We start from the raw sequence: 26,631 nt of genomic DNA, 5'->3' as shown, positions 1-26,631 counted from the left end.
TGTATCACTGTGACCTGGACTCTCCCCCCACGGACCCGCCGACTTATGACGTATGTCTGTACTACTAAGCACGTAGGTATTTCTCGACTGCAAATTGATAATGAAACGGTTAACTGCTCTGCTGCTCTAATATTAGTAATTCAAAAAAACAACTGGACTTGCTGGGAAATTATTGAAGACGTTCAGAAGCTTCTCAGATGAGTAGTGAAACGTCTTCAATAATTACCCAGCAAGTCCAGTTGTTTTTTTTTTAATTACTTATATCAGATATACCATAACCTGGATGAATGATAATCTTTATAGTCATATTGTCCTGCTGCTCCAAACTGAACCCGATTGTGTCGCTGGACCAGATCGACTGAGCAGCACTAAATGTCTCCACTTCTTTAAAGGGATACTGTCATGGGAAATTTTTTTTTTTTCAAAATGAATCAGTTAATAGTGCTGCTCCAGCAGAATTCTGCACTTAAATCCATTTCTCAAAAGAGCAAACAGATTTTTTTTATATTCAATTTTGAAATCTGACATGGGGCTAGACATATTGTCAATTTCCCAGCTGCCCCAAGTCATGTGACTTGTGCTCTGATAAACTTCAATCACTCTTTACGGCTATTGTGCTAGTTGGAGTGATATTAACCCCCTCCCTTCCCCCCCCCAGTAGCCAAACAAAAGAACAATGGGAAGGTAACCAGATAACAGCTCCCTAACACAAGATAACAGCTGCCTGGTAGATCTAAGAACAACACTCAATAGTAAAAACCCATGTCTCACTGAGACACATTCAGTTACATTGAGAAGGAAAAACAGCAGCCTGCCAGAAAGCATTTCTCTCCTAAAGTTCAGGCACAAGTCACATGACCAGGGGCAGATGGGAAACTGACAAAATGTCTAGCCCCATGTCAGATTTCAAAATTGAAAATAAAAAAATCTGTTTGCTCTTTTGAGAAATGGATTTCAGTGTAGAATTCTGCTGGAGTAGCAACAGGATGACAGGATCCCTTTAATAACCTGCAATTCACTGAATTATTGGTATAAATACCCCAATGTGACATCATCACTTCGGGTTAGTCCACACAAGAAGATTCTGGGAGATTTTGTTGCCTGGTGACTAATCGCCTTTTCTTCTGAGCGACAATCTCCCCCTGAATTGCCTCAGCGTGTTTTCCCATAGGCTACAATGAAAAATCGCCTGCGCTAATGCACACAAGGCAACTTCGGGCGACTATAGAAAATGTATCGCCGCGTGTGTATTAGCGCAGACTACTTTTCATTGTAGCCTATGGGAAAACACACTGAGGCAGTTCGGGGAAATTGTCGCTCGGAAGACGAGGCGATTAGTCGCCAGTCGACAAAATCTCCCCGAATCTCCTCGTGTGGCCTTACCCTTAAAGTTTGGGAATGTGATATTTTTCATATAGAAACTGCTTATCACTTGGTGCCGCTAGGCCCCCTATACCTCCCGGTAGTTACCTCCCCTTCCCCCATGACTTCAATGAAATCCACAATCCAAATTCTGGGATCCAGTCTGGGGGGGTCCTCAGATTTCCATTTGAATTTAGGGTGCTGCTGGGCAAACGGGGGCTCTTTGCTGTTGATCAGCCGTCATTCCACAGCTGTTATGTGTGAGCTCCAATAGACACCAAGGGAAATGTCCCGAGGGAAGAGAGAGTTAAAGGGATACTGTCATGGGAAAAAACGTTTTTTTTCCAAAATGAATCAGTTAATAGTGCTGCTCCAGCAGAATTCTGCGCTGAAATCCATTTTTCAAAAGAGCAAACAGGTTTTTTTATATTCAAGTTTGAAATCTGACATGGGGCTAGACATATTGTCAATTTCCCAGCTGTCCCAAGTCATGTGACTTGTGCTCTGATAAACTTCAATCACTCTTTACTGCTGTACTGCAAGTTATAGTAATATCACCCCCCTCCCTTTTCCCCCCCAGCAGCCAAACAAAAGAACAATGGGAACGTAACCAGATAACAGCTCACTAACACAGGATAACAGCTGCCTGGTAGATCTAAGAACAACACTCAATAGTAAAAACCCACGTCCCACTGAGACACATTCAGTTACATTGAGAAGGAAAAACAGCAGCTCTGCCAGAAAGCATTTCTCTCCTAAAGTGCAGGCACAAGTCACATGACTGGGGGCAGCTGGGAAATTGACAAAATTTCTAGCCCCGTGTCAGATTTTAAAATTGAATATAAAAAAATCTGTTTGCTCTTTTGAGAAATTGATTTCAGTGCAGAATTCTGCTGGAGTAGTACTATTAACTGATGCGTTTTGAAAAAAACATGTTTTCCGATGACAGTATCCCTTTAACAAATCGTTAGTAGGGAATTGGGAACATTCAGATCATGGGGAGTAGGAGGGACACGTGGGCGGAACAGAACCAACTGCTCAGTCTGCTGCCAGCGCCTTAGATCTCACCAGCTCCTGGGCCCCAATATAAACTGCATGGGGGGCTGTTAGTTTTGGGAATGGGACTATGAGAACATAATGTTCTTTTAGGCAGTTGTCTTTGTATATCAGTGTATCCACCACTTATTGTAGATTGCTGCAGAATATGTCGGTGCTTTATGAGTACATAATAATAATAATAATGATAAGAATGTTAGTCTTAGTAATTATAGCAATAATGATAATACTAATGTAATAATAATGATACTAATAATAATATAATAATGATAAAGCCATTATAAAAGAGAGTTGAAATTCTTTGTAAAAAATTATTTGGGCTGTTCTAGTGCAGAAAGTGCCATGACACTAGCTCTGTGCCCCCCACTCCCCAGCAGGAGTGTAAATATGGTGAGTGAGGGGGCACAATACACTGAGGGTGACACTGAGGGTGTAAAATGAGCAGAGCACCCAGGACCCCTTCATTATACTGAGCTGAATGTAAAGCTGAGCCCCTGGGCAGCTGACAGAAGCCACTCAGACTGAATAATGAGGAGGGATTGAGCCAATAGACAGCTCCCGGGGCTCAGGCTTCAGAATATGCAGCGTAATGAACTTGTGCTGGAGTCGATAGGCCTCATTGTTCATGGTCTGTTTCCTACAGGGGGGCAGCGCTGTCACAAACTACAATGAATCAGGCAGGATAATGAGACCTTTCTAAATAAAGAGAACAGACCCCCCACATAATAGACACACAGACACAGACTGGCCACATGATTCAGTGGGGGCACATGGTGCTCTGTCTACTTTGCACCCCCACGGGGGGGGGGGCACAATAGATATATGTCATGGGTTTTACTGGGTTGGAAAAAACTTTCCTTGTTTTGCGAATCTCGAGGTGTGACCAATAGCGCAACTGCCACCTGTCCAGCTGTCTGTCCAGCAGTGCTACCTGCGCTCACATCATTACTGGCCTGTTAGGCTGAATGTAAGTCAGGCAATGGCGCGTGTAAATGGGGAAATGAACCCATTACTCTCTTGTTTCTTGTTGGGCAGATTATTTTTATTTGACTTCAATATGTTTTCCCTTTGATGGGAGCCTGTGTGTTCCTAGGGCTGATCCTCTGGAGGAGGGGAAGCATTGAGTGGCACTTACCAATGATACGGTGGGGTCGGTCAGGGACATGGGGGAATTACATTGGGCAGGTGCTTTATTAAAGGCATATTACTTGTCCTTGAAAACATTTCTAATTGAAAGTACTGAGGCTTAAGTACTGCCCCAATATAATAGGATTAGGATAAACCCTAGTATCTGTTATTCATGTGGCCCTGGGGCCCCAGATAACGATCTTTCTGTAATATGTCCACAGCCTGACAAAATAGGTTAATAATATGACTGGGTGAATGAGTAGGAGTTCATCAGCCACTTGGGCTAATTGCAGTGCAGTTACCATGGCAACCAATGAAATGGCGCCAAGAGCTTGCCAACTGAATGTCTGCCCAATTGGGCTCCATCATAGAGGGGGCAGTAATCTAGTTGCTACCATGCAGCACATTCACTGTGTCAGTTCCAGTGTATCCACCCTTTCTCCTGCATTGGCAGCAGTTCTGTGTGTCGGAAGCAGGACCAGGTGCTGTCATGCAGCCCTGCCCCCACTGTATCCCAGGGACGGGACTAAGAGAGCTGCATTATGTTGATGGGGGGGTTACACAGGGTCCTCTATTTACACAAGGCACTTGAGGGCCCCTATCTCCAGCTAATGGACCCATTCAGCACAACAGTGCAATTAGGTGTCTTGAAAGCAAAGGGGGGGCTCATAAGTGTCACCGAGGGTCTCACAGGTTGCTGCGGTTACTGCAATGAAATTTAGAACGTAGAAGTGTTGCGGTATTGATTTTCTACAGCAACTTGGATCTTGAGAGGATTCTCTGCCCATATCATTCCTGGGCGCAGCGCCTGTGCTTTCTGCGGATGATGAGTTGGGCCCTCGATTCTCCATTAATAGGGAATTTACTTAGAAGAGGATCCTCAGTGTAATAGTATTTTAGGGCTAGTTTATCCTCCCATGTGCAGTGAATCGCACGATACTCTGGGGCTTTTAACATCAATAGTCAATGCTGCACCAGGAGCAGATCTGGTGGAGTCAAAATAGGCCCTGGCATTCCAAGTACACAGAGGCCCAATCAGCTCCCCATAATCCACTAAATAGTGACTTTATATGGAATCATGGAATCTTATGGCAGCCCCTCTGGCATTTGCCAGAACCCACAGATTGTCAGTCCAGGCCTGACCAGTAGTAGTTGGCAGGGGGCGTAACTATAGAGGAAGCAGACCCTGCAGCTGCAGGGGGGCTCAGGAGGTATAGGGGCCCCATGAGCCCATAATTCATATACAGTTTCAATAAATATTGAAAAAACAAGTCAACCTCTAAACATTTTGGGGGCCTGAAAAATAGTTTGCTGTGGGGCTCAGTGATATCTAGTTACGCCACTGGTAGTTGGACACTCACAGGGACATCAGGGCAGTGTGGCCTGTAGCCATGAGCTTGGGCTTCTGTACCAGCCCAAGGCAACCACAGCCCTTTAGCAGTTAAGATCCGTGTCTCCAAAGATGCCCCAGTAGCTCCCCACTTTCTTTTCTGCTGCTGATTCACTGCACCTGCTCTGTGCTGCTGTCACTTACTGAGCTTAGGGTCCATCCCACAATACACAGTACACGTAGAATATAAATGTCACAATACAAGACTGATTAGTCATTAATACAGATAATTACTACCTGGTAGCACATAAACCAGTACACTAGCATCAGAATTTAATATTCAGCCCTGTAGCATCAGCTTATATTAAAGACCAACCTCATTTTCTGCTGGATAATTTGTGACAACCCCTAAGTTTATCTTCTCAACAGCTGCTCAGAGCCCACTGAGCATGTGAGTGTCGCAGACACTCCTAACAAAATCCAAGATGGGAAACTCCTGTGAGAACTTTGGTAAGAATGTAACTGTCTGTAACTGACTGTAGGTAACTCTCTCGCTATTCAACTTTTTTTTCAAAATCTTACATCTGCCCCTTTCCCTTAATTTATGGGCATGTCAGGGTTTAAGCCCCTATGAATCCATGTTGGCATTCCTTCTCAGAACCCCCTGTTGCCTCACACAGGGCTATGGCAAGTCAGTTGCTCCAGTTAAATGATCTGGTTTCCTTCTAATTCTTATTCAGTTCTGCCAACTCCATTGTACATGTTCAACAACATCACTGAAAAAATGTCATTTTCCCTGTGTCACTCACACGCTCCTCCTGCCTAGGGTTGCCACCTTTTCTGGAAAAAAATACCGGCCTTCCTATATATTCATCTTTTTTCCCTATTGATAACATTGGGATCAACCATCATTTTTACCGGCCAGGCCGATAAAATACCGGCCAGGAGGAAACCTTACTCCTGCCCTGCGGCTGGGTTATGTACTAACATTTGCAAAGTTTGGCCCGCCCCTTCTGGTCAGTATTTTAACTGCCCCTGCACCAAACCTAGTGATTTTTTAACAAATCTTTATTATATACAAGTTTTTTCTTTCTAAATATGAACCCACCAATAAATCTGGTGACACCTGGCGATTCAGGGAGATTTAGTCCCCTGGCGACTAATCGCCTCTTCTATGGGGCGACATCTCCCGAACGGCTTTCCCCTGTCTTGCACCGGCTATAATGAAAAGTTGCCTGCTGCCCTTACAGTAAAGAACCCCTTCCTATGCTGATTGTGATATCTCCTTTCCTCTCCACCAATGAATCTCTCATTCTCCTTTGTGGTAAATGTGTTTCACAGGTGGGATTCACACTTGATGTTATAATAACTAATAACTAATTTTGCACCCATCCACTCGTGACACAGGTAGGCATGTTAAGAGGCTGCTGTAAGGGGCTGTGTGTTTGATATGGAGGTAGGAAGCAAGATCTCTATTATAATCTGTACAGACAATGTGCCGGAGGCTCAGGGAGGATTGGGAGAGTGACCAGTGGGGTTGCCACCTTTTCTGGAAAAAAATACCGGCCTTCCTATATAGTTATCTTTTTTCCCTATTAATAACATGGTGATCAGCCATCATTTTTACCGGCCAGGACAGTAAAATACTGGCCAGGTGGCAACCCTAGTGACCAGTTCAAGCTTTAGCCCCAACTATCTGTCTGACATATACAATGTGCGTGTGTGACTAAAGTGCAGGAGTGCTACTTGCCCAGAATGTAGCTGAAGGTAGGTATTGATCAGAGTAACATTTATTTAAAGGTGAAGTAGTCTTTTATATGTATAGAGCCCACGGCACAGGACTCGCTCCCCAAATGCATGAACCTGAATCCCAAGAGTGGCCCTGTTTCCCCATAATTAACTCCAATAGCAAGTGCAACGTAGTGGGATGGGCCTCACTTCCCTGGCTCTCGGTTGGTGATCGCTAGCCAGTAGTAGCATATGGGTTCCCATTAGCCACCCTCCAGTAACAAGAGCCAGGAACCCAGACACATGGCACCTGCCGGCCCCTCTGCACAGCTCTACCCTTAGGAGTCATTTGCTTGAGAGCAGCACTGCCCTTGAGTCTCATTTGTAAGGTTGGGGAGGGGCCCCTCTGCAGGGGCCCAATGCTTAGAAAGTGACTTTACTTGTCCTTTATGTCCATAAATCCATTTAAAGACAATATCTTCTAAACAAAAGCCCCTCCATAGTAATAGGATGGGTAAAAGGATAAAGGGCGGGGGGGGGGGCAGTAATTATGGGATTACACTAATTTTACTCAGGAGTAAACATGTTGTTACTATGGCAACCGTGCCAGCTGTGATTTTGCCCTCTATTTCCATATAGAAAATGTAGCAAGGCTCTTAATTCCTGCACTAGTGTAACACTATCACTATCTGTTGCCCCTCAGAGCTGGAGGTCACCCATGTATAGGGACACATTACCCACTGTCTGTTGCACTAGGGCAGTTATCACTGGCATACAGGGCTTGTGGGTAATGGGAATGCAAATGACAGGTGTAGAAGAACAATGTGGCCACGTAGTAAATGTGACTTTCATAACCACGGAAGCTGACAGTTCAAGTTAGTAAGTCAGCAGCTGCTCACTAGATGGAGGATCCCTTCCCTACAGCAGGTAACTACTCACATATATTTAATTATGGCTCAATATCAGGCCCGGACTGGCAAATGCCAGAGGGGCTGCTGTAAGATGCCATAGAAAACCACTATTTAGTGGGCTGGTGGGGGGCTGTTTGGGCCTCTGTGTAATTGGAATGCCAGGGTCTAGTTTGATTCCCAGTCCAGACCTGCTCAATTTGATGGTGGTTCCTTTTCCAGCAGTATGTGGACAAGTTCCCCCACAGAACAAAAACGCAGCCTCCTCCCACAAGGCAATGCTTAAGCTGGGTGCTCCCTCTCAGCATGTTCTGCAACTTGTTTCTGTTGATGATATCAATTGTGCTCTCTGCATTAGTCATACAGCCCCCCTCGACCCGCATCAAAGCACTGAAAGGTGAGCACTGTGGGTGGCATCGGAAAGACCGCCTCAGGGCAGCCAGGGGCATAGAATTGACCCTGCTCAGGTGTAAATGTCAGACTTAAGGTGACCATAGATGCAAAGATCCTATTGAGGATTCGTACGATTTTTCGAACCAAGAGTGTGTGGAGAGTCCCGTAATTTTTCGTCCGGCGATCCCGCCGTAAGACTATTGCGCTCTCATCGTAATCTGATCGTTTGGCCATAGGGCCGAGCGTTCAGATTACCCCCGATATCGCCATGCCCATTACCGTTAGTGGCAAACGCCAAACGAGCAGATCTTTTCGTCTATGGCCACCTTTACTGGCCTGGAATTGCCAGATGAGATTACAATCAGTGCACAAGAGAGAGCGCACCACCACCTGACAGAACAGAGAGGAGGCATTCCACAGCCACAAAGGTTGGCTCTTTGTTAAAACAATTAGCATACCTCCCAACATTTTGGAAGTAAAAAGAGGGACAAAATGTTTTTTTCACACGTATCGCAACAAAATGTTTTGACCACGCCCCTTTCTGTGGCCACACCCCCTAATTACCATGTCCATTTTACAAAATTTGGCAGGTTATGGAAGTTTGAAAATATATCTCCTTATCTAAACTGTTTTTTTTGTGTCTCAAAATTATTACAAAGTATCTTATTTGCACTTGTTAGCTGTTCTGGGCTCTGCCAAAAGCCAATTAAGTTAGAAACTTTGTTTCTTTTTCTGGCTGTTCAGTGCAGAGAAAATAGGGACATTTCAGTACAAATGAGGGACTGCGGGTTGAGCTGTCAAAAGAGGGACTGTCCCTCCAAAAAGGGACAGTTGGGAGGTATGAATTAGGGCTAAATTTTCTAAGCCCCTCAACAAGTGCAGGGCACAAACTGAGGGCCAGAAAGGTTGACATTTGGAAAGAAAGCCCTCCTTGCTCTCCTAGATACTCACAAAGGTGAGGTTGGGGAGAACAATGATATTCTGTCCTAGACATGTCATAGTATCATGGCCCTTACAGAACTATTCTTATTATGCAGAGATCTCTCATTGTTCCAAATCGCACACTGGCACTTTGCTCTGGGGACATTATATCTCTGGTGACACACACATAAAAGGGCTGACTGGGGCTTCCTGAGCAGGAAAACAGGTGCTCATGTGATTTACGGAGCCCGTAAAGCACCCATTAAGTCTCGCCTGAGCTCATTTGAGACACCTCAGGCACCTTAATAATCACCAAGGCAAATAATAACAGGGTGACATTCACTGAATAAACACATTGACTGCGGCTGTGCAAATAACTGTCAGCTCTGTGTAATTAAAATATAAAAAACAATAAGAAAAGATAGTCCTTTAGATTAGTTAACCCTTGTGGATCCTCTCAGCTGTACATAAAAAATCTCACAGGCGTCAAAGGAATCAGCGCCTATGGCAACACAGAAAACCGACAACAGAACAAAAATATGGTGTAGTATGTTCAGATTTGTTTAGATGACACCATGTGTTGGACAACAAGAAAAACTTTCTCGTGTTAGTTCCTCTTTAAAGAGCCTTCTCCAAAGCATGCATGTAAGCTTGTTCCAGAAACCTCCACCAACTCTAGCCAAAGTGCCTACTTACAAGATGGTAATTTCCTTTTTGCATGTTATACTCAGTCGTATTCTCTCCTTCTCCAAGAAGTAACTTCATGCCCCAGAGAGGGAAAACTTTTCTCTCTGGATTAAAATCGGGGAAAACCTGCTAAAAGACTTGCATATGGGTGACTATCCTCATGAAAACTAATGTGAGTATAATATTTTAAAGTTTTTATCCCTAATAATAAAACAGCATTACGCTATGAGATCTTTGTATTTCCATATTGGGGCTTGATGTTACTGCTTGGAGAGGGAGAGAATACCACTAAAGGTGGCCATACACGGGCAGATTAAAGATGCCGATATCGGTCCTTTAGACCGATTCGGCAGTTTATCTGCCCATGTGTGGGGGCTCCCGATGGGTCCTCCCGATCAATATCGGGCAGATATCGATTGGTTGAGTTTGATTTTTTGTACGATCCAGGACCGCTAGATGGCTAGTTGATGTGGTCCTACGACCCGTTGGAGCCCATTCGTAGTATTGTAATCCGATCGTTCGGCCCCAGGGCCAAACGTTCGGATTCATCTGATATCGCCCATATCATATCGGCATTTAAAAAATTATGCCATCCCAGTGTTTTTGAACCAATGTGGGTGTGGTTGGGCGGCATGCCGCCCCCTTAAAATCCTGCTGCCCCAGGCCCAGGCCTAGGTGGCCTTTCCACAAATCCGGGCCTGTCGGGACTTCAGCATTTCGAGACTTCGCAGTTCGGGACCTTGGCTCTTCTGGACTTCAGCAGTTCTGGACCTTGGCAGTTTGGGACTTCGGCAGTTCAGGACCTTGGTTCTTCAGGACTTCAGCAGTTTGGGACCTTGGCCCTTTGGGACTTCAGCAGTTCAGGACTTTGGCAGTTCGGGACCTTGGCTCATCAGGACTTTGGGAGTTTTGGACCTTGTCTCTTCAGGACTTTGGCAGTTTGGAACCATGGCTCTTTTGGACTTTGGCAGTTTGGGACTTTGGCTCTTCGGCAGTTCAGGACCATGGCTCTTCGGGACTTTGGCAGTTCATGACTTTGACCCTTCTCGAGTTTAGGACTTCAACAGTTTGGGACTTCGGCAGTTCGTGACCTTGGCTCGTCGGGACTTCTGCTCTTCGGCAGTTCGGCTCTAAGGGACTTTGGCTTGCACGCTCTTAATCTGAAAGTGCAGCACAGCCTGGCCCCCCATTAACCATAAAATTTTCCGGAAAGACTGTCACCCCTGTGCCCTCCTAATGGCGGACCTGGCTGCAGCTGCTCACTGGCATTGAGCTCCATAATAAGTACAAGCTGCCTGATGGTCATTGCGTGAGTCTGTAGGATAATTCATTGCTATAAGATTTTGCACCCATGATGTTTGGCACAGCAGTGACATCACAGGAGGATCTACTGGCACAACTCATGCTCACAGGCTGTTACAGGGTACCCAGTCATGTCATTAAAACTGCTGCATGACTAAATAGGCAGTTCTGCATGCTGCAGGCCGTAGTGCTATCATGCAGGATGCAACTATTTTGTCATTTGGCCAAAAACCCTTGGAAACAGACAAAGCTACTTTATAATACAATGCTTGTGGTACTTACTGGAAGCCAGTGGGCACTTGCACCCTGCCAGCTAAGCCGATGCCAGTAATGTTAACATCATGTTGAACTGAATACCTCCATTATTCCATTCATCAATGCCCAGTGGGCAGGGAGCAGATGCATAAACCCCGTGAGATGAAATTAGCCACAGAATTAGGAAAATCATCAAATTTTGAACTCAGAAGGAAAGGGTTTCAAATGAGATGAAGGATTCCAGGAAACAACTGGACAGTAGCAGCTCAAACTTTGAAGTGCGTTTATTGCTTTTACACTCAGTGTCAGCTGCTTTTCATTTGGGACACCGCACCCTCTGTCCTTAATGTGCAGGAAATTGCAATTATTGCTGTTGCCTTTAACAGAAGGGATGGTTCTCTACTCTCTGCTCATAGCACCTCTGTCTGTTCCATGTGCATCACATTGCTGGTCCTCTCTCTCAGTGCCAGCTATATCCTGTGGCAGAGCATCAGTCTCAGTGCCCTGTGTCATCTGTAGCGTGGCTTCTCTTTCTGGCATGCAGATATTGCCACTGTATGGACTGTAACCAGGGCAGCCATCAGGGGGGACAGGGGGGAGGGTTGTAGGGGGTCCCGAGGGTAAGGGGGGCCCCAGTCACTCCACACTTACTTGATTAGCCGGGCCCCCCATCTTTCTGAGAGCTGCTGACTTCTGGAAGGCATGAACGTTTATGGGGCCCTGTCCACCAATTTTCTCATAATGTGGGGGAGGGGCCTGGCCACCAAATTTTTTTTCTCATGTTGGGTCCTAGCCACCAATATTTGTTTTGTTTTTTTACTGTGTGGTGGGGAGGGCGGACCTGTAGGTGGGGCTTGCGGTGGGCGCAGCCCAAGGGGCCCAGGAAATTTTGTCGTATGGGGCCCTGTGATTTCTGATGGCGGCCCTGACTGTAACCAACATGTATCCTGCACCATGGCCTCTAACTCAGTGTCATGTGGCTGACTCCTGTAGCATGGCCTCACTCTCTCATTGTCATGTGTCTCCTGTAGCGTGGCCTCTCTCTCAGTGCCATGTGTCTCCTGTAGCGTGGCCTCACTCTCTCATTGTCATGTGTCTCCTGTAGCGTGGCCTCACTCTCTCATTGTCATGTGTCTCCTGTAGCGTGGCCTCTCTCTCTGTGCCATGTGTCTCCTGTAGCGTGGCATCACTGACTGGGGAGGAGCCGTTGCCACTGAATGAATTCTGTAATGCCACGTTGTTTTCCAGAAAAGCCTGGGTGTCCCCGTAGATAACCTCAATGTGCCTCCTTTGTGACCTCCACACTGCAGAGGGGAGCATATAAGACAGAGTTAACCGCATTTAGCAAGTACCATTCTTGGGCCTAGGGCAAGTGGAGTGTCACGGCATTCATGCCAACCAACGATATCTCATGTACACTCAGGGTTCTGCCGGCACAAAAGAACTAAAAAAAGGAGGTCCAAGTGCACAGGGTAAAGTCAAATACATACAGGCTTCCTTTTGCTCGCCCCTTTATCCCTGTGACCCCTATTGCTAGAGGAGTTTATGTTGCACTGCTGTTTAAATAAATCAGCTGTTTGTGCCCCCCTAGAAACGTCATTGGGGAATTGACCTCATTTGCTGAAATGAAAGAAAAACTCTTCCCGGCTGTTCCCTTTCTGGATATCCTGAAGGAAATCTGAACTTTTGTTGTGTAAATTATTCACCAAGCCGAGATGATACAGAGGCGAGTGTTTGGAATCATTGGAGGGGTGCATATGTGCCAAACTGGGCCCTATCAGTGGCAGGTTCCTCACCTCTCTCTCACACACTTGTTTTCTGCACCTCTGGGATCAGGAATCTATAGACCAGTTCTGCAACAATTTCCTCTGACTGGATCTGAGTGCGACTGTGAAACATATTAGTCCGACATGCAAAACAGAAGAAAAAGGGGCGGCAAAGCTATAAGGACCTACAGTATAAGAGAGGCCTCATTTTATTCTAATTTCCACTGCCAATCACAGACACTGTAATGTAATCACAGACACTGCAGTGGGAATTCTGGTGTCTGTGTTGGACATCATGAAGGGCCCCCCCCCCACGAAACGTTGATGCACGGCTGGTGAAAAATAAATGGGGTAAGCTCCAGCACCTGCAAAAAAACATGGTGTGACTCTCTTCCATTGCTTTCTGTATATGATTGATGTGTGCTGACTGTCTAGGGAGTTCTGCACCACCAGGCAGGAGTATCATAGGAAAGGATAGGAGGTGAGGTTATTTTCAATTTTGGTATATAATAAACCTAACATGTCCCAAACAAATCCCTGTAATTAGTATAATGTGTCTGATAACATCCAATGTAATTAATACAAATGAAACATTTGTAATTAATACAAATGAAATGCTATGTGTGACAATGTGTTATGACTGGTTCGAGTAATTTACTTGTAATGATCATTTCTACTGACCCTATTGATCTCTATTGGTCTCTCTTAATAAGATCTCCCTAGGAATGAAAGTGCTATAAGTGGTTGAACTTGTTCCAATTTACAGTCCAGCACAGTCGTTCCCTTCAGAAAGCCACTCCTGGTGGTGGTTTGGACCTAAGTGTGGGAGGTAACAAAGTGTGGGAGATGGCTCCAGCTCCAGAAGCCCTAGGCAGAATAGGATGGAAAAGGCTTTGGTTAATTGTATAATTAGAACTAAAGACTATGGTTGGAAGTAAGGATTATGATGGACAGGAGGAGGAGTTTATATGGATGTGCAGACCAAATGATCATATAGCACTAGAGCATGTGAGAGGGGGATATAATACAGTGAATAAACTACCCCCTATTGTAAAATAAGGATATTATAAGTCACAGAGGAGTTCCATGACCATCAGCCGAGTGCTTTTATACAGGTCATGGAACTGTGGTTACTTCTAATATCCTCAAATTTTCCAACAAGGGGTTCTTTATTTACAGTAAGGTCCAAAAATCTTTGAACAGAGACAACTTTTTTCTAATTTTGGTTCTGTACATTACCACAATTAATTTAAAATGAAACAACTCAGATGCAGTTGAACAGAAGACTTACAGCTTTAATTCAGTGCGTTGAACAAAAAGATTGCATAAAAATGTGAGGAACTAAACACAGTCATCTCATTTCAGGGGCTCAAAAGTAATTGGACAATTGACTCAAAGGCTATTTCATGGGCAGGTGTGGGCAATACTTTTGTTATGTCATTATCAATGAAGCAGTTAAAGGAGTTGATTTGGGGGGTGATTGTATATAGAAGACTTTCCTGTGAACAGACAACATGCGGTCAAAGGAGCTCTCCATGCAGGTGAAACAAGTCAAAAACAGAAAAAACCCATCTGACAAATTGCTACAATATTAGGAGTGGCAAAATCTACATTTTGGTACATCCTGAGAAAGAAAGAAAGCACTGGTGAACTCAGCAACGCAAAAAAACTTTGCAGTGCATCCTCTGTTTTTACTTTCATGCAGTCTTCTCTTAGGGTAAGGCCAGACGAGGAGATTCGGGGAGATTTTGTCACCTGGCGACTTATCGCCACGTCTTTTGCGCGACTATCTCCCCGAACTGCCTCAGCGTCTTTTCTCCATAGGCTACAGCGCAAAATCGGCTGCGCTAATGCACACGCGGCGATGCGTTTTCAATAGTCACCCAAAGTTGCCTCAGTGAGGCAACTTTGGGCGACTAATGAAAACGCATCGCCGCGTGTGCATTAGCCGGGCGACTTTTCATTCTAGCCTATGGGGAAAAAACGCTGAGGCAGTTCGGGGAGATAGTTGCGCAAAAGAGCTGGCGATAAGTCGCCAGGCGACAAAATCTCCCCGAATCTCCTCGTCTGGCCTTACCCTTAGGGTCAGGGCACACAGACAGATTCAGCGACAAATCTCCTCTTCTTCGGGGCGACTAATCTCCCCGAACTGCCTCTTCTGCCTTCCCACCGGCTAAAATGTAAATCACCAGCGTGATGGTGAGTGATTTGTTTTCTGAAGTTGCCTCATGAGGAAACTTCGGGTGACTTTGGAAAGCGAATCGCTCCGAGTGCCATCCCGCTGGCAATTTAGATTTTAGCCGGCGAGGTGACAGCTCGGGGAGATTAGTCACCCAGAAGAAAAGGAGATTTGTCGCCAGACGACTAATCTCCCTGAATCTGTCTGTGTGCCCTGACCCTAATAGAAAACTGCATGAAAGCAAATACAGAGGATGCACTGCAAGGTGCAAGCCACTCATAAGCATCAAGAATAGAAAGGCTAGATTGGACTTTGTTAAAAAAGCCAGCACGGTTCTGGAAAAACAGTTTGCCTTCTACATTGTTCGTTTTACCCATCAGTTTCCTGATTGCAGGGGATCCAACGCAGATAGAGACAGAGTCTGTTGTAAGATCCACTACTATCGGGAGATGCCACCAAACCACTTTACTCTACTTTCTCTGGCTGGAATGTAGAGATTCGTCAGTGCTGGAAACCCTAACAGGTCCTTGGCCCATCTCCTACCAAATCATGGGAAAGAGAACATCCCAAATATAGGAAGTACATAGAATTCTATCCCATAATTACTTTATTCCCTTTACCTAGAGGGGATGTTGATGCGGGTAATAAAAAATGAGGTCAGATTTCATGCTTAGTAGATCAATTCCTAAGTCCATCTGATGTATAAGCAGCAGACCAGATGGGACTAACTAAAAGTAATGAGTAGCATTGAGTTGCTGTGAATAAATGGCACACAAAGTAGTATACGGTAAATTATGAATCCTGTAGCACTGCCATGATTGTGCCCAGCTCACTTTACCAGTCAGGGCAATATAAAAGTGTTGCCATACTGTCTGTGAGTTGTTGGGGTATCTGTGTTACTGCCTCTCTATACCTGTAATGTGCTGTTTGTGGATCTGTTTGATTCGCTCTTCTTTCCCCGCCTGGAGCTTAGACCAACATGAGTCCAGTCTCTTTGTATCGATCTCTTTTTGCTTCTCCTCTCTTTCTTCTGCAAAAGTCTCTTCAGCACTTCCAGATGCGCTTCTTGCAGTCTAACAGACAGTTCGCAAAATAAGAGGCAAATAGTTTCACTTATAGCCAAACTGGCAATTTGAGTGTTGTGGCAAGTGCCATAGAAGCTGCTGTAAAGCTCCATAGACTGACACTTTCAATTGGGCCTGAGTGGGCCTTTTTAGGCTTTGGCGTCCTTGAAATGCCATGTTGTACTTTGACTCTCAGCCCCTACATGGCTGCTCTGGCACTTTTACTTTTATTTAACGTGCTCCCCAAGAAGCCAAAAAGTACAGAATATCTCTCACTTCCAGAAAAGGTGGCAACCCTACTCACTTTGTATGTGATAAGGAGTCAGACTATATCTGGAAAAACAGAATTCATGTTTCCATTTATGCTAAACAGTGAGAGAACTTGCCTAGTATGGGCCAATAAGCCAATGCCGCAGTAAAACATACAGTTTGGTGCCACAATACCTGCTCTATCACAAACCAATATGGATGACTCCTATGAAGCATTACCCCTAACCAATTTAGTTGTCATAGTCACCTTGTATTCATATGGGATACGTGGCTTAATGTTCATCACTATAATCCTGCCCTTTGTCTCCCCCTGCTGGCTTGTGTGTAGCAGACACCAATGTTCAACACCAGACCAATAATACTGCTTGTGTGAGACATAATGGGGCAAATTCACTAAGATGCGAAGTTGTGCCAGGCGCAACTTCGCCGCACTTCGCCGCACTTCGCCAGGCGTAGTTTCGCCAGCACTTCGCAAATTCACTAAAATCCGAAGTTGCGCACAGGGGTAGCGTAAGGTTGAGGAGTTGCGCTAGCGTTGTTTCGCTATATAAATCGAAGTTGCGCTAGCGAAGGCTAATTTGCATACGGTGCGAAATTCAAATTTCAATGGAGGAACACGTATCTGCAGTACAAATGCCTAGAAAACCTTCAAATCTGCAAATAAAAATTTTATTTTGCCCTACACATGTGCCCACTGTCTAGGTAATTTGCCATGAGTCAGGAAATGTAGGGGGGAGGAAGGGGAGCCCCAAAAATTTTTCGATCTTTTTCAGCCTATCAGCCATCATGTAGAAAACACGCCAGCGTTTTTTGGGACTTAGAAAAATTTTTGACTTTTTTTGAAACAATCCCTATCTGCTCTATTGCGCTTCGCCAGGTCTGAGGTGGCGAAGGAAGTCTAGCGTAAAAGGTAGCGTTCACTACACTGCGCAAGTTAGTGAATTTGCGTAGTTTCGTCGCTAGCGAAGATTCGCCTGGCGTAAGGTTGCGAAGTAACACTAGTGAAACTACACCAGCGTTCGTTAGTGAATTTGCGCAGTAGCGAAAATGCCAAATGCTAGTGAATTAACTCTAGCGTTCGGCGCTTCGCGCGTTAGTGAATTTGCCCCATTGTCTGCCTATTATATAGTGTATTTATTGCTACACTGGGTAGAAGGGTGCAGCTGAAGAACACCATATTAAAATGGACATATACAGGTAAATGGAAGTTGGGAGCATGTTTGGTGCCAGTATGACAAGCAAATTGATGTTGTGCCCATATTGGTGCTAATGTAATGTGACTCAGGCTTGTGCCTGGCTGATGTGCACGTGGGGATGTTTCCACTGAATTCTGTTCTGTTAACATCCACAGAGGTGTGATTACATATTTAAATTACAAACACAGACATGTCTCTAATTGTATATTTTTAGTACAGACATAAACACATGAGCATTTCTCTATTATTTTAGATACAGACATAGATAGACACATAGAAATGGTTACCTACTGCTCAATCTCCTTCTCTCTAAAGGCCCAGTCCTTCCTCTCCTGCACATCCATCATCTTCCTCCTCTTCTCCAGCTGAGAGATGTCACTGAGGGGAGGGTAGAGTTGCCATGCCTGGCTCTCTCCATCATCTCCACTTCTACTAGCCCAGCAGGAAGCCCACGGCCTGAACGAGGAAGATAAAGAAAATTGAGAGTTAGTGTCTGTAAGGGTTAGAAGACAAAACAGGGAAGAGATGGAGGACAAAAAAGATTAGCTGTGAGCCAGGGGGAGATTAGACAAATGCTTGCATCATCATCATCATTTATTTATATAGCTCCAACAAGATACACAGTGCTTTGCATGTTGAATTGCTTCACAAACTCATTCATTTGTAGTTATTATTCTCTTCCTGGAGTACAGATAGTATCATGTTAGTTTATATAAGTGTAAATATAGAAGAATCTCCTGTTATGTTTCACATTCCACAGCCAGGTGGCACTCTCAATAGAAAAGGCAGATGACAAGTGAAAGCGGCAGTTGAGCATTACCCCAGTAAGATTGGCAAGAGTCAGCAGCTCAGGAATGGATCCGGGGCATGCCACATATTCAGGACTGTAGGGATCTGTAATCTGTCTGAATGGCCACTGTTCGTACCAGAGGAGTTGCCGCCCTGCTGATCAAGAAATAATTTGTTATTACAAATAATAATTGTTATTACAAAGTCAAGAACCTTATGTAAATACTATGACATTGCTGATAAATGCAATTTTTGGGGGTGCATTGATAACATTTAAATGAAATACAAGCAGTGCCTCCCTTCTATGAGGTTCCTAAAGGTGTTTCTTATTTTTCACATAACCGGGTAAGCTGTGACTATATATTAGGCAGGTCCCAAAGACTTACCTGGAGATGGCTAGTAGAACACTGAGTGGAACCTGCTGAACAAATGTAACCAGAGGCCTAGAGCCAGAGAAAAGATGTGCTGTTAGCCTGATAGCCACCCGGCCATATGGTAAAAAGCGAAATGCCATATGGTAAAAAGCACATAAGAAAAGGAAACAGGTCTGAGGCACATTTCTGACAGACGCATACCTCCCAACATTTTGGAAGTAAAAAGAGGGACAAAAATTTTTTTCCTGCACGTAGCGCAGCAATTTTTTGACCCCACCCCTTTCTGTGGCCACACCCCCTAATTACCATGTTTGTTTTACAAAATTTGGCAGGTTATGAAAGTGAAAATATTTCTCCTTATCTAAACTGTGTTTTTGTGTCTCAAAATTGTTACAAAGTATCTTATTTGGACCTGTTACCTGTTCTGGGCTCTCTGCTAAAAGCCAATTAAATGAGAAACTTTGTTTCTTTTTCTGGCTGTTCAGTGCATAGAAAAGAGGGACTTTCCAGTACAAATGAGGGACTGCGGGTTGAGCTGTCAAAAGTGGGACTGTCCCTCCGAAAAAGGGACAGTTGGGAGGTATGCAGACGCTATAGAGTAAGTTCTAGTAACAGTACCCAAACTAATACACCTCCATCTGATTGTGAGACCCACAGTGCATATAAATAAAAGGTATGGCAGGTGGCAACCCTACTTACCGCTCAAAGTACTTGTACCGGTCCATACCTCCCAACTGTCCCGTTTTTAGAGGGACAGTCCCTCTTTTGACAGCTCAACTTGCAGTCCCTCATTTGACCTGGAAAGTTTTTCTCTGCACTGAACAGCCAGATAAAGAAATAATGTTTCTAACTTAATTGGCTTTTGGCAGAGAGCCCAGAACAGCCACAACAGAAGATAAGATACATTTGTATCAATTCAAATGTATCTAGAGAAGCAAATAAGTAATTGTAACAATATAAGATAACAGGTCTCTTGGGAAAAGTTAGACTCACAGCTTTAAGAGCAATTCACCTTCATTAGCAAAACTGTAATAACTGAAAATAAAAACACAGAAATATGTTCAAACTTTTATAACTTGTGAAATTTTGTAAAATGAACCTGGTAATTAGGGGGTGTGGCCACAAAAATGGGCCCTGCCAATAAAATTCACCACACTCTGCAACTTTTTTTGGGCCTGTTTTTATTTCCAAAATGTTGGGAGGTATGCTGGGGCACACAATCAGATCAGCCTATCGCCCACCTCAACGTGGATAAATTGGGGAGAGATCTCTAAGTGTATGTGGCCACCTTTATATGGAACTTCTGAGCAGCAGATTTCCCAGATAGAGCACCACAAATTTGCACACACATAATTGGGATTCCATAGCAACCTGTATATAAAGCGTATGGACACGTTGCCATGGAAACGCTGCCGGGCAAGGTACTCGCCTCACGTGGTACTATGGGGCGGAACCTATTGAGTCTGAGGAAAAGGCTGGAGGCAGAGCGGAAGCTGGAATATGAGGGAGAAGAATCAGTCCTTGGGACTGAGCGCTGAGTCGGTGGGTGCCCTGAGCCATACACTATGCAATGGGCAATGAGTGAGGATGTTGTAGGAGCCCTGGCAGTGACTAGGCTATACAAAACTCCGCCCACATTGCAAGAACATTTGACGCTGAATTTTCAGTCGCTAACGTATCTTATTGCATGGTTTTTTAAACCACGTGACCAGTATGAGCGCTGCCCGGAAAGGATTACAAATGGCTCCGTAACCAATATGGCTGCCGTAGAGCGCGACATAACACTACAAGTTCCGGCTTGCCCCGCACCTTAGCGCCTGCGCACCATCGTCTTTCCCTTGTATAGCGGAAGCAACTGAGAACGCCGCTAGGAGACCAACTGCTAAGGACAAGTAAGTCGGGGCTGTTTGGGAGTATTGTGTGGCCCTTACTATTCTGGGCCCCAAGTGTACTTCATGGGACTATAACGCTATATAGGGGGCCCTACTGTGTATAGGAGAGGGGTATCTGTGTATAGGGGGGTTTATGGGTGAGAGTTGTGTATTGAGGTGCAGAAGTGTGTGTGAGCTTATAGCTGTGTGTATACCAGACTCTGCTGTGTGTATACCAGGCTCTGCTGTGTGTATACCAGGCTCTGCTGTGTGTATACCAGGCTCTGCTGTGTGTATACCAGACTCTGCTGTGTGTAGGAGGCTGTACTTGTGTAATTGGGGGGTACCTCTGTATATAGGGGGTGCCACTGTGTAATTGGTTGTATTGGTGTCTATGGGGCTCAGCAGCAGCTGCAGAAGGACAACCTCTCACTGACAGTTCTACACTGCTGATATGAGCAATCTGCAACAGGAGCGCCCCCTGTTGTTCTGCCCCAAAGGCTCAAGTTACTGAAGCTGGAAGCGTCTCCTGGCGCCTGATGATAAAACTCCTCAGAGAAGTGCAAAGTCATGATGATAGTGGGGTAAAACTGCCAAACTGAGTCAAAACTAAAAAGGGTAAAAAAAAAACCCCCATTGAGTATTGGAAAAGTGGTCAGACCTTTTTTGGCAGCTTTCCATCCTTTTGTCTGGGCATGTTCAGTTGCCCTTTAAGACTTTTTGTGTAAGTAGGAAGTAGCTTGGCGCCTTGTTTGGAATTCATTTTCTGCTGAAATTCTCAGATTTGCTCCTGGTTGGTCGGATGATGCCCCAAATTCCTCCATTGAGTTGGAGTCAGGGATGTGACACGGCCAATCTAGAACATTTGACTTTTTGTTCTTCAGGCTCTGTCTCAGATTTGCTTGGTCTTGTGTATTGTCAGTGTATATAGTGTGTGTGTACTGACTGTATGCATTGTGCTGAGTGTATGGAGGGATCACTGTATTGTATCACTGTATATTGTATCACTGTAGATCACTGTGTATTGCTGTACATACAGGTCCCACTGTTTGGATGAGTGTTTAGGAATTAGCTGTCTGTGTCTATAGGGGGTTGTATCTCTATTTCAAGGGGGGCTGCAATGAAAGAACATATACTTCTAAGCCACTTCCCAATATCCATTCATTCCTCCTACTCTCTGGGTTTATAGTTCTGTGTAACTGACATTGTGTCTGTCCCTTTCTCTGCACTGCTGCCTCTGACTCCTGATACAACTTCCCAATATCCATTCATTCCTCATTCTCACTGGGTTTATAGTTCTGTGTAACTGTCATTGTGTCTGTCCCTTTCTCTTCTCTGCTGCCTCTGACTCCTGATACAACTTCCCAATATCCATTCATTCCTCATTCTCACTGGGTTTATAGTTCTGTGTAACTGTTCTGTGTCTGTCCCTTTCTCTTCTCTGCTGCCTCTGACTCCTGATTCAACTTCCCAATATCCATTAATTCCTCATTCTCACCAATATCTATATATATATATATATATATATATATATATATATATATATATATATATATATATATATATATATATATATATATATATATATATATATATTATAGTGCATAAAGTATAATTATATATATTATAAGTTACCGAGGAGCTTCATGACCATATAAAAACACAAGGCCAAAGGCCGAGTAACTCCAAGGTAACTTCTAATATCCTCATTAGCGATTGTCCACTGAATAAAGACATTTAAACACTTCTAAGACCTGTGAGTGCGATCTCCATTTCCAGCTTTATATTCAAACTTCAACAAGGACTGCACCCAGGCATAATTGATGACATTTTCGTGAGTGCCGGTTTTTTCCCTTCACTATATATATATATATATATATATATATATATATATATATATATATATATATATATATATATATATATATATATATATATAAGATCGAAATGTTGAGTCTCCAATAAAGTATCACATTTGTTAAGCTTCAGAAGAGTCCCGTGAGTGTCCTTATTCCTGCAGAGAGATATATATATATATAATTTCCTGAAGACGGCTCATGTGGCTGAGCCGAAACGTTGAATAAATCACACCAATTTTTCAAGTAAGACCTATGCGTGCGGACTATTTATTGTTTTGTTATCATTAATGTTTTAAGTCCTTGCACCTAGGCATTTTTTGTTTTCTGGGTACACTGACCTAACGTTTCTTATATATATATATATATTTATAAACAGTGCAGCAGTAGCCTGTTTTCCTTCATCTATTAATTAGCCTGCTGTTGCTACATTGCTTCAGTAGTCTGAAGCAGCAGTGCAGAGAATATAGACCGAGTGCAGACAGTAGTAATGCCTGTTACACATAACTATAAACCAAGAGTGAATTAGGAAAGAATGGATATTAGAATACTCTTGCTTTTTATGATACAAACGCTAGTTTTGGTTGGAGTTCATCATTTAAATAATGTCCCATGAACCTTTGGGCTGCATTGCTGTTTGGGGGCGGAGGGAAGATTTGGGAGCTGTAACTGCTCAGTCTGAGCCCGTGACATTGTGTGAAGGTCACTGGGCTTCCCGTTGAGATTAGGTTTCCTGGGCCCTTCCTTGTTCCTATTCACAAGGCGGGGCTGTGTAACCCGTTATACTGAGGTGTAATGAAACACTGCTAGTCGTGCAACACCCCCAGCTTCCCATGTATGCGCCCAGAGCACTGGGGGGGCAGTGATTATTGGTCACTTAGGTTAAAATAAGTAACAGCCGCTTGTGTTCTCTCTGCAGCTGTGTAACTGTTAATAATGTCCCTTCCCTGAACATAACTGCAGCAGATTACATGGCAGCGGCCCATGATGTGTGTGTTCCGTCATTCTACCTTCTAATGGCACGAGGTCACAAGCACAAACCCGATGTGGCACCACAACAGCAGTTGGCATTTAATTCTTTACAAACTGTCCGTTTACGCCTCAATAGGATTTCCAGGCAACTCATGCCCAACATAGATTAACATGTGTTGTGGCATGTAATGAGTTAAATAAAAATTCTTCTACCCAGATGAGTGATAGTGCTAGTGTGTCAAGCAGATAATTTATCAAACACACACCCTAAGGGGAAGGGGTGCAGGGTTAGTTTTCTGTTTTATTAACTGTATTTATTACAGAGGGGAAAACAATCGGGACCCCCCTGTTTTGTGTAAAGACCATTTATTTGCCTTATGTTGCCCTGGCAGCGCAGAGCACTAGGTTATGTTTATTTGGGGGTAACTTGTGTCTCCTTTTCTCTCTCAGGCCACCTTGGGGTCGCACCACTTCTACAGAGACATGTCTAGTTTGGCCGCAGCGAGTTGTGAGTCTCAGAGCTCTGAGAGTCAAGAGAAGAAGCCTCTGAAGCCATGCTGTGCGTGTCCAGAGACCAAGAAAGCACGAGATGCCTGGTGGGTGTTGCACCCATTAGGACCCTCTGTACTTGCACATTACAGGGCTCTGGTATTGCAGAGGAGCTGTGCATTATGGGGTTTGATTGATGCTGCTGGCCCTTTAAAGGACCAGTAACATCAAATTTTTTTAACAAAAATTCGTTCGTATAAAATGAAAAAAAAATACACAGACATATTAAACGTTTAAATCGCTATGTCTTTATTAAGAAATAACTTACTGAAACGCCGCTTGCGCTTCTCTTCAGAAAAGGTGATCCATCGTGCGGCGCTCGATTTCTCCTCCCTGCTCTCCTTATAGGAGATAGCCAGGTAGGAGTAATCGAGCGCCGCATGATGGATTGCTGTCATGTCGCCTTTTCTGAAGAGGAGCGCAGGCGGAGTTTCGGTAAGTTATTTCTTAATAAAGACTTAACGATTTAGGGTTGTGACACATGGGCAGATTCGGGGAGATTTAGTCGCCTGTCGACTAATCACCTCTTCTTCTGGGCGACAATCTCCCGAACTGCCTTTGCGTGTCTTCCCGTCCACTATAATGAAAAGTCGCCTGTGCTAAAGCACACGTGGCATTTAGTTTTCCGAAGTTTTGCCTCATGAGGAAACTTCGGGCGACTTCGGAAAACAAAGCGCAGGCGACTTTTCATTATAGAGGACGGGAAGACACGTGAAGGCAGTTCGAGGAGATTGTTGTCCAGAAGAAGAGGCGATTAGTCACCAGGCAACTAAATCTCCCCGAATCTGCCCATGTGTCACAACCCTTAAAAGTTTAATTTGTCTTTGTGGGTTTTTTTCCGTTCCATATTAACAAATTTTTAAAAAAAATATGTTACTGATCCTTTAACTATACGTTGTGGCCCTTTATCAGTCCTGCTGTCCTGGGTGTTGGTAACTGTGTATCGCACACTTTCTTGTGTACATGGGGCTGGCAATGTGCAGCTGCTCCTTGATATGTAATAGCCCGGCCTGGAAATTCCATGTGCAAATATAGAAAACGGTTACTCCCTGCTGGTACCAGTGTGTGTTTGTGTCCAGCATATGGGGGATTAATTTCTTATTTGCTGCCTTTCCCCCCCCCCAAACAATATCTTAAAGGGGAACTCCAGCTTCCAAACATTTATAAAGAGGCCCACATAACACAGAAACCCTAATATACCCATCACAGTTACCTGTTTCTTCAAAAAGTATGAATAAATTCCATTTTCTATGCTGCAATCCAGCTGTTTAACAGTTCATTTCTTTCTGCATCATTTGAAATCCTGGCAGGGAAGGAGGGACTAAACACTGATGTTACAAATTGTAACAACTTCTCCACAGCTTACAGACAGCATGCAGGAACTACATAACCCACAATGCATTGCACTGTGATGTTCCTTACCTTATTGAAATCACATGTGCAGTGAATTGTGGGGTTTGGAGGATGCAGGCTGAGGACAGATGGCTGTTGATACAAAGTAACAGTAGTCAGTCAGCTCAGCAAAGTAGCCAGACAGATTAGCAGGAGAGCAGGGGGCTAGGCTTAGTGAACTGTCAGAAACCATTAAAAATCATGAAAAGTCTGCATATTTGTTAATTGATGTATAATGCAAAGATGCTTGAAATTATGGTTACTTTTCAAAAAGCTTAAGTTGTGTTTTTGTGGAGTTCCATTTAAATTTCTCTCACTCCATAACTTTCTCTCACCCATAACCCTGTTGTCCTTTGTACAAGAGCTGTGACTCCAAAAATAATCACTTTCCCTTGGTTGGAAGTGCTGAATGTGTGTCCCTCACCCCCAGCAGAGATAGCGCTGGAATTGGGGCCTTATCTCGGCCATTGTGATTACACATTATCTCTCTTCCATGTTCTCCAGGTTCTAAGTGTGACATGGTCAATCCATGCCCCCACCCCAAGGGCTATAGCAGACATGGTGTTAAAGGGCCAGAGTCATCCAAATATGAAATTGTTCCCTATGTGCTTATATACAAGGAGTTGGAGTGTCTCTGAAATGTTTCACTTTCCCCACAGCATCATTGAGAAGGGCGAAGAGAACTGTCAGCATCTTATCGAGGCGCACAAGGAGTGTATGAGATCCCTGGGATTCAAAGTGTGACCATGGGCCGGGGAGGGGTTGAGTGTGAATGGTAAGTGCCAGCCTGGAGCCACTGCTATGTCCTTTGGGATAAAAGCGATTTTAGCGTGAAGAGTTATGTTACCCCCAAGACCAGTGTATTGGGGTATCAGCAGCACGTGTAAAGCGCCAACATACCAGGCAGTGCTGAACAGCAGATCCCAGGGAGTTCGGCATTACAGTAAAGCAGCACTGCTCTCATTCTGCCACATCCAATATTTTCAGCAAAAAGACTGTCTCTATCTTGCTGAGGTGACTGAGCCAGGCGTTGTATAGAGATGTCCCCCCCCCGCGCGTGCGCGCGGCAGAAGTAACAGAAAGTTTTGTCTTTTTCAGGGAACCGGTTTGAGTGCTGACTTGCGTTTTTAACTTATTTCTGTCGCCTGTTGGAGTGCAAGACTGTGATGGGAGCGCCCAGATGCCATAACTGAAGGTGTGCTGCTGACCTGCTTTCTTTCTGACCTATTGAGGCACTCCACATTATTCTCTCTTTGCAATGGATTAAAGATACATAAGACAAG

At 44.4% G+C, this 26,631-nt stretch overlaps 1 protein-coding gene and 1 long non-coding RNA gene across 3 annotated transcripts; one reads left to right on the top strand and one right to left on the bottom strand.

Moving 5' to 3' along the window:
* The first annotated feature begins 30 nt into the window (after nt 1–30).
* On the top strand, nt 31–26,631 carry cox17.S (cytochrome c oxidase copper chaperone COX17 S homeolog). Of its 2 annotated transcripts, none has more exons than XM_041583180.1 (4): nt 31–72; nt 23,858–24,003; nt 26,008–26,123; nt 26,447–26,631. In XM_041583180.1, exons 1-3 carry the CDS (start codon nt 46–48, stop codon nt 26,090–26,092), a joined length of 258 nt encoding a protein of 85 aa, XP_041439114.1. In that variant the 5' UTR covers nt 31–45; the 3' UTR covers nt 26,093–26,123; nt 26,447–26,631. The 2 variants fall into 2 exon arrangements, with proteins under 2 accessions (XP_041439114.1, NP_001087319.1); NM_001093850.2 differs by lacking the exon at nt 31–72 and adding an exon at nt 20,566–20,600 and having other exon boundaries at nt 26,447–26,628.
* LOC121400430 lies at nt 15,215–18,534 on the bottom strand. Its single transcript, XR_005965749.1, has 3 exons — nt 18,366–18,534; nt 17,837–18,001; nt 15,215–16,088 (listed from the first exon to the last, which is right to left on the bottom strand). It is a non-coding gene; the product is annotated as an uncharacterized LOC121400430 (long non-coding RNA).

Source organism: Xenopus laevis, chromosome 2S (assembly GCF_017654675.1).
Source record: "Xenopus laevis strain J_2021 chromosome 2S, Xenopus_laevis_v10.1, whole genome shotgun sequence".
In the NCBI taxonomy this organism is placed as follows: Eukaryota; Metazoa; Chordata; class Amphibia; order Anura; family Pipidae; genus Xenopus; species Xenopus laevis.
Note: the sequence above shows the minus strand (reverse complement) of the source record. Positions and strands in the feature narration are given on the sequence as shown.

Excerpts from the sequence above, each read along its gene's own strand:
- cox17.S (XM_041583180.1), top strand. The coding sequence starts at position 46 with ATGACGTATGTCTGTACTACTAAGCAC. Across the intron at positions 73-23,857 it reads ATGTCTGTACTACTAAGCAC|GCCACCTTGGGGTCGCACCA; the intron begins GTAGGTATTTCT and ends TTTCTCTCTCAG. Across the intron at positions 24,004-26,007 it reads AAGAAAGCACGAGATGCCTG|CATCATTGAGAAGGGCGAAG; the intron begins GTGGGTGTTGCA and ends CTTTCCCCACAG.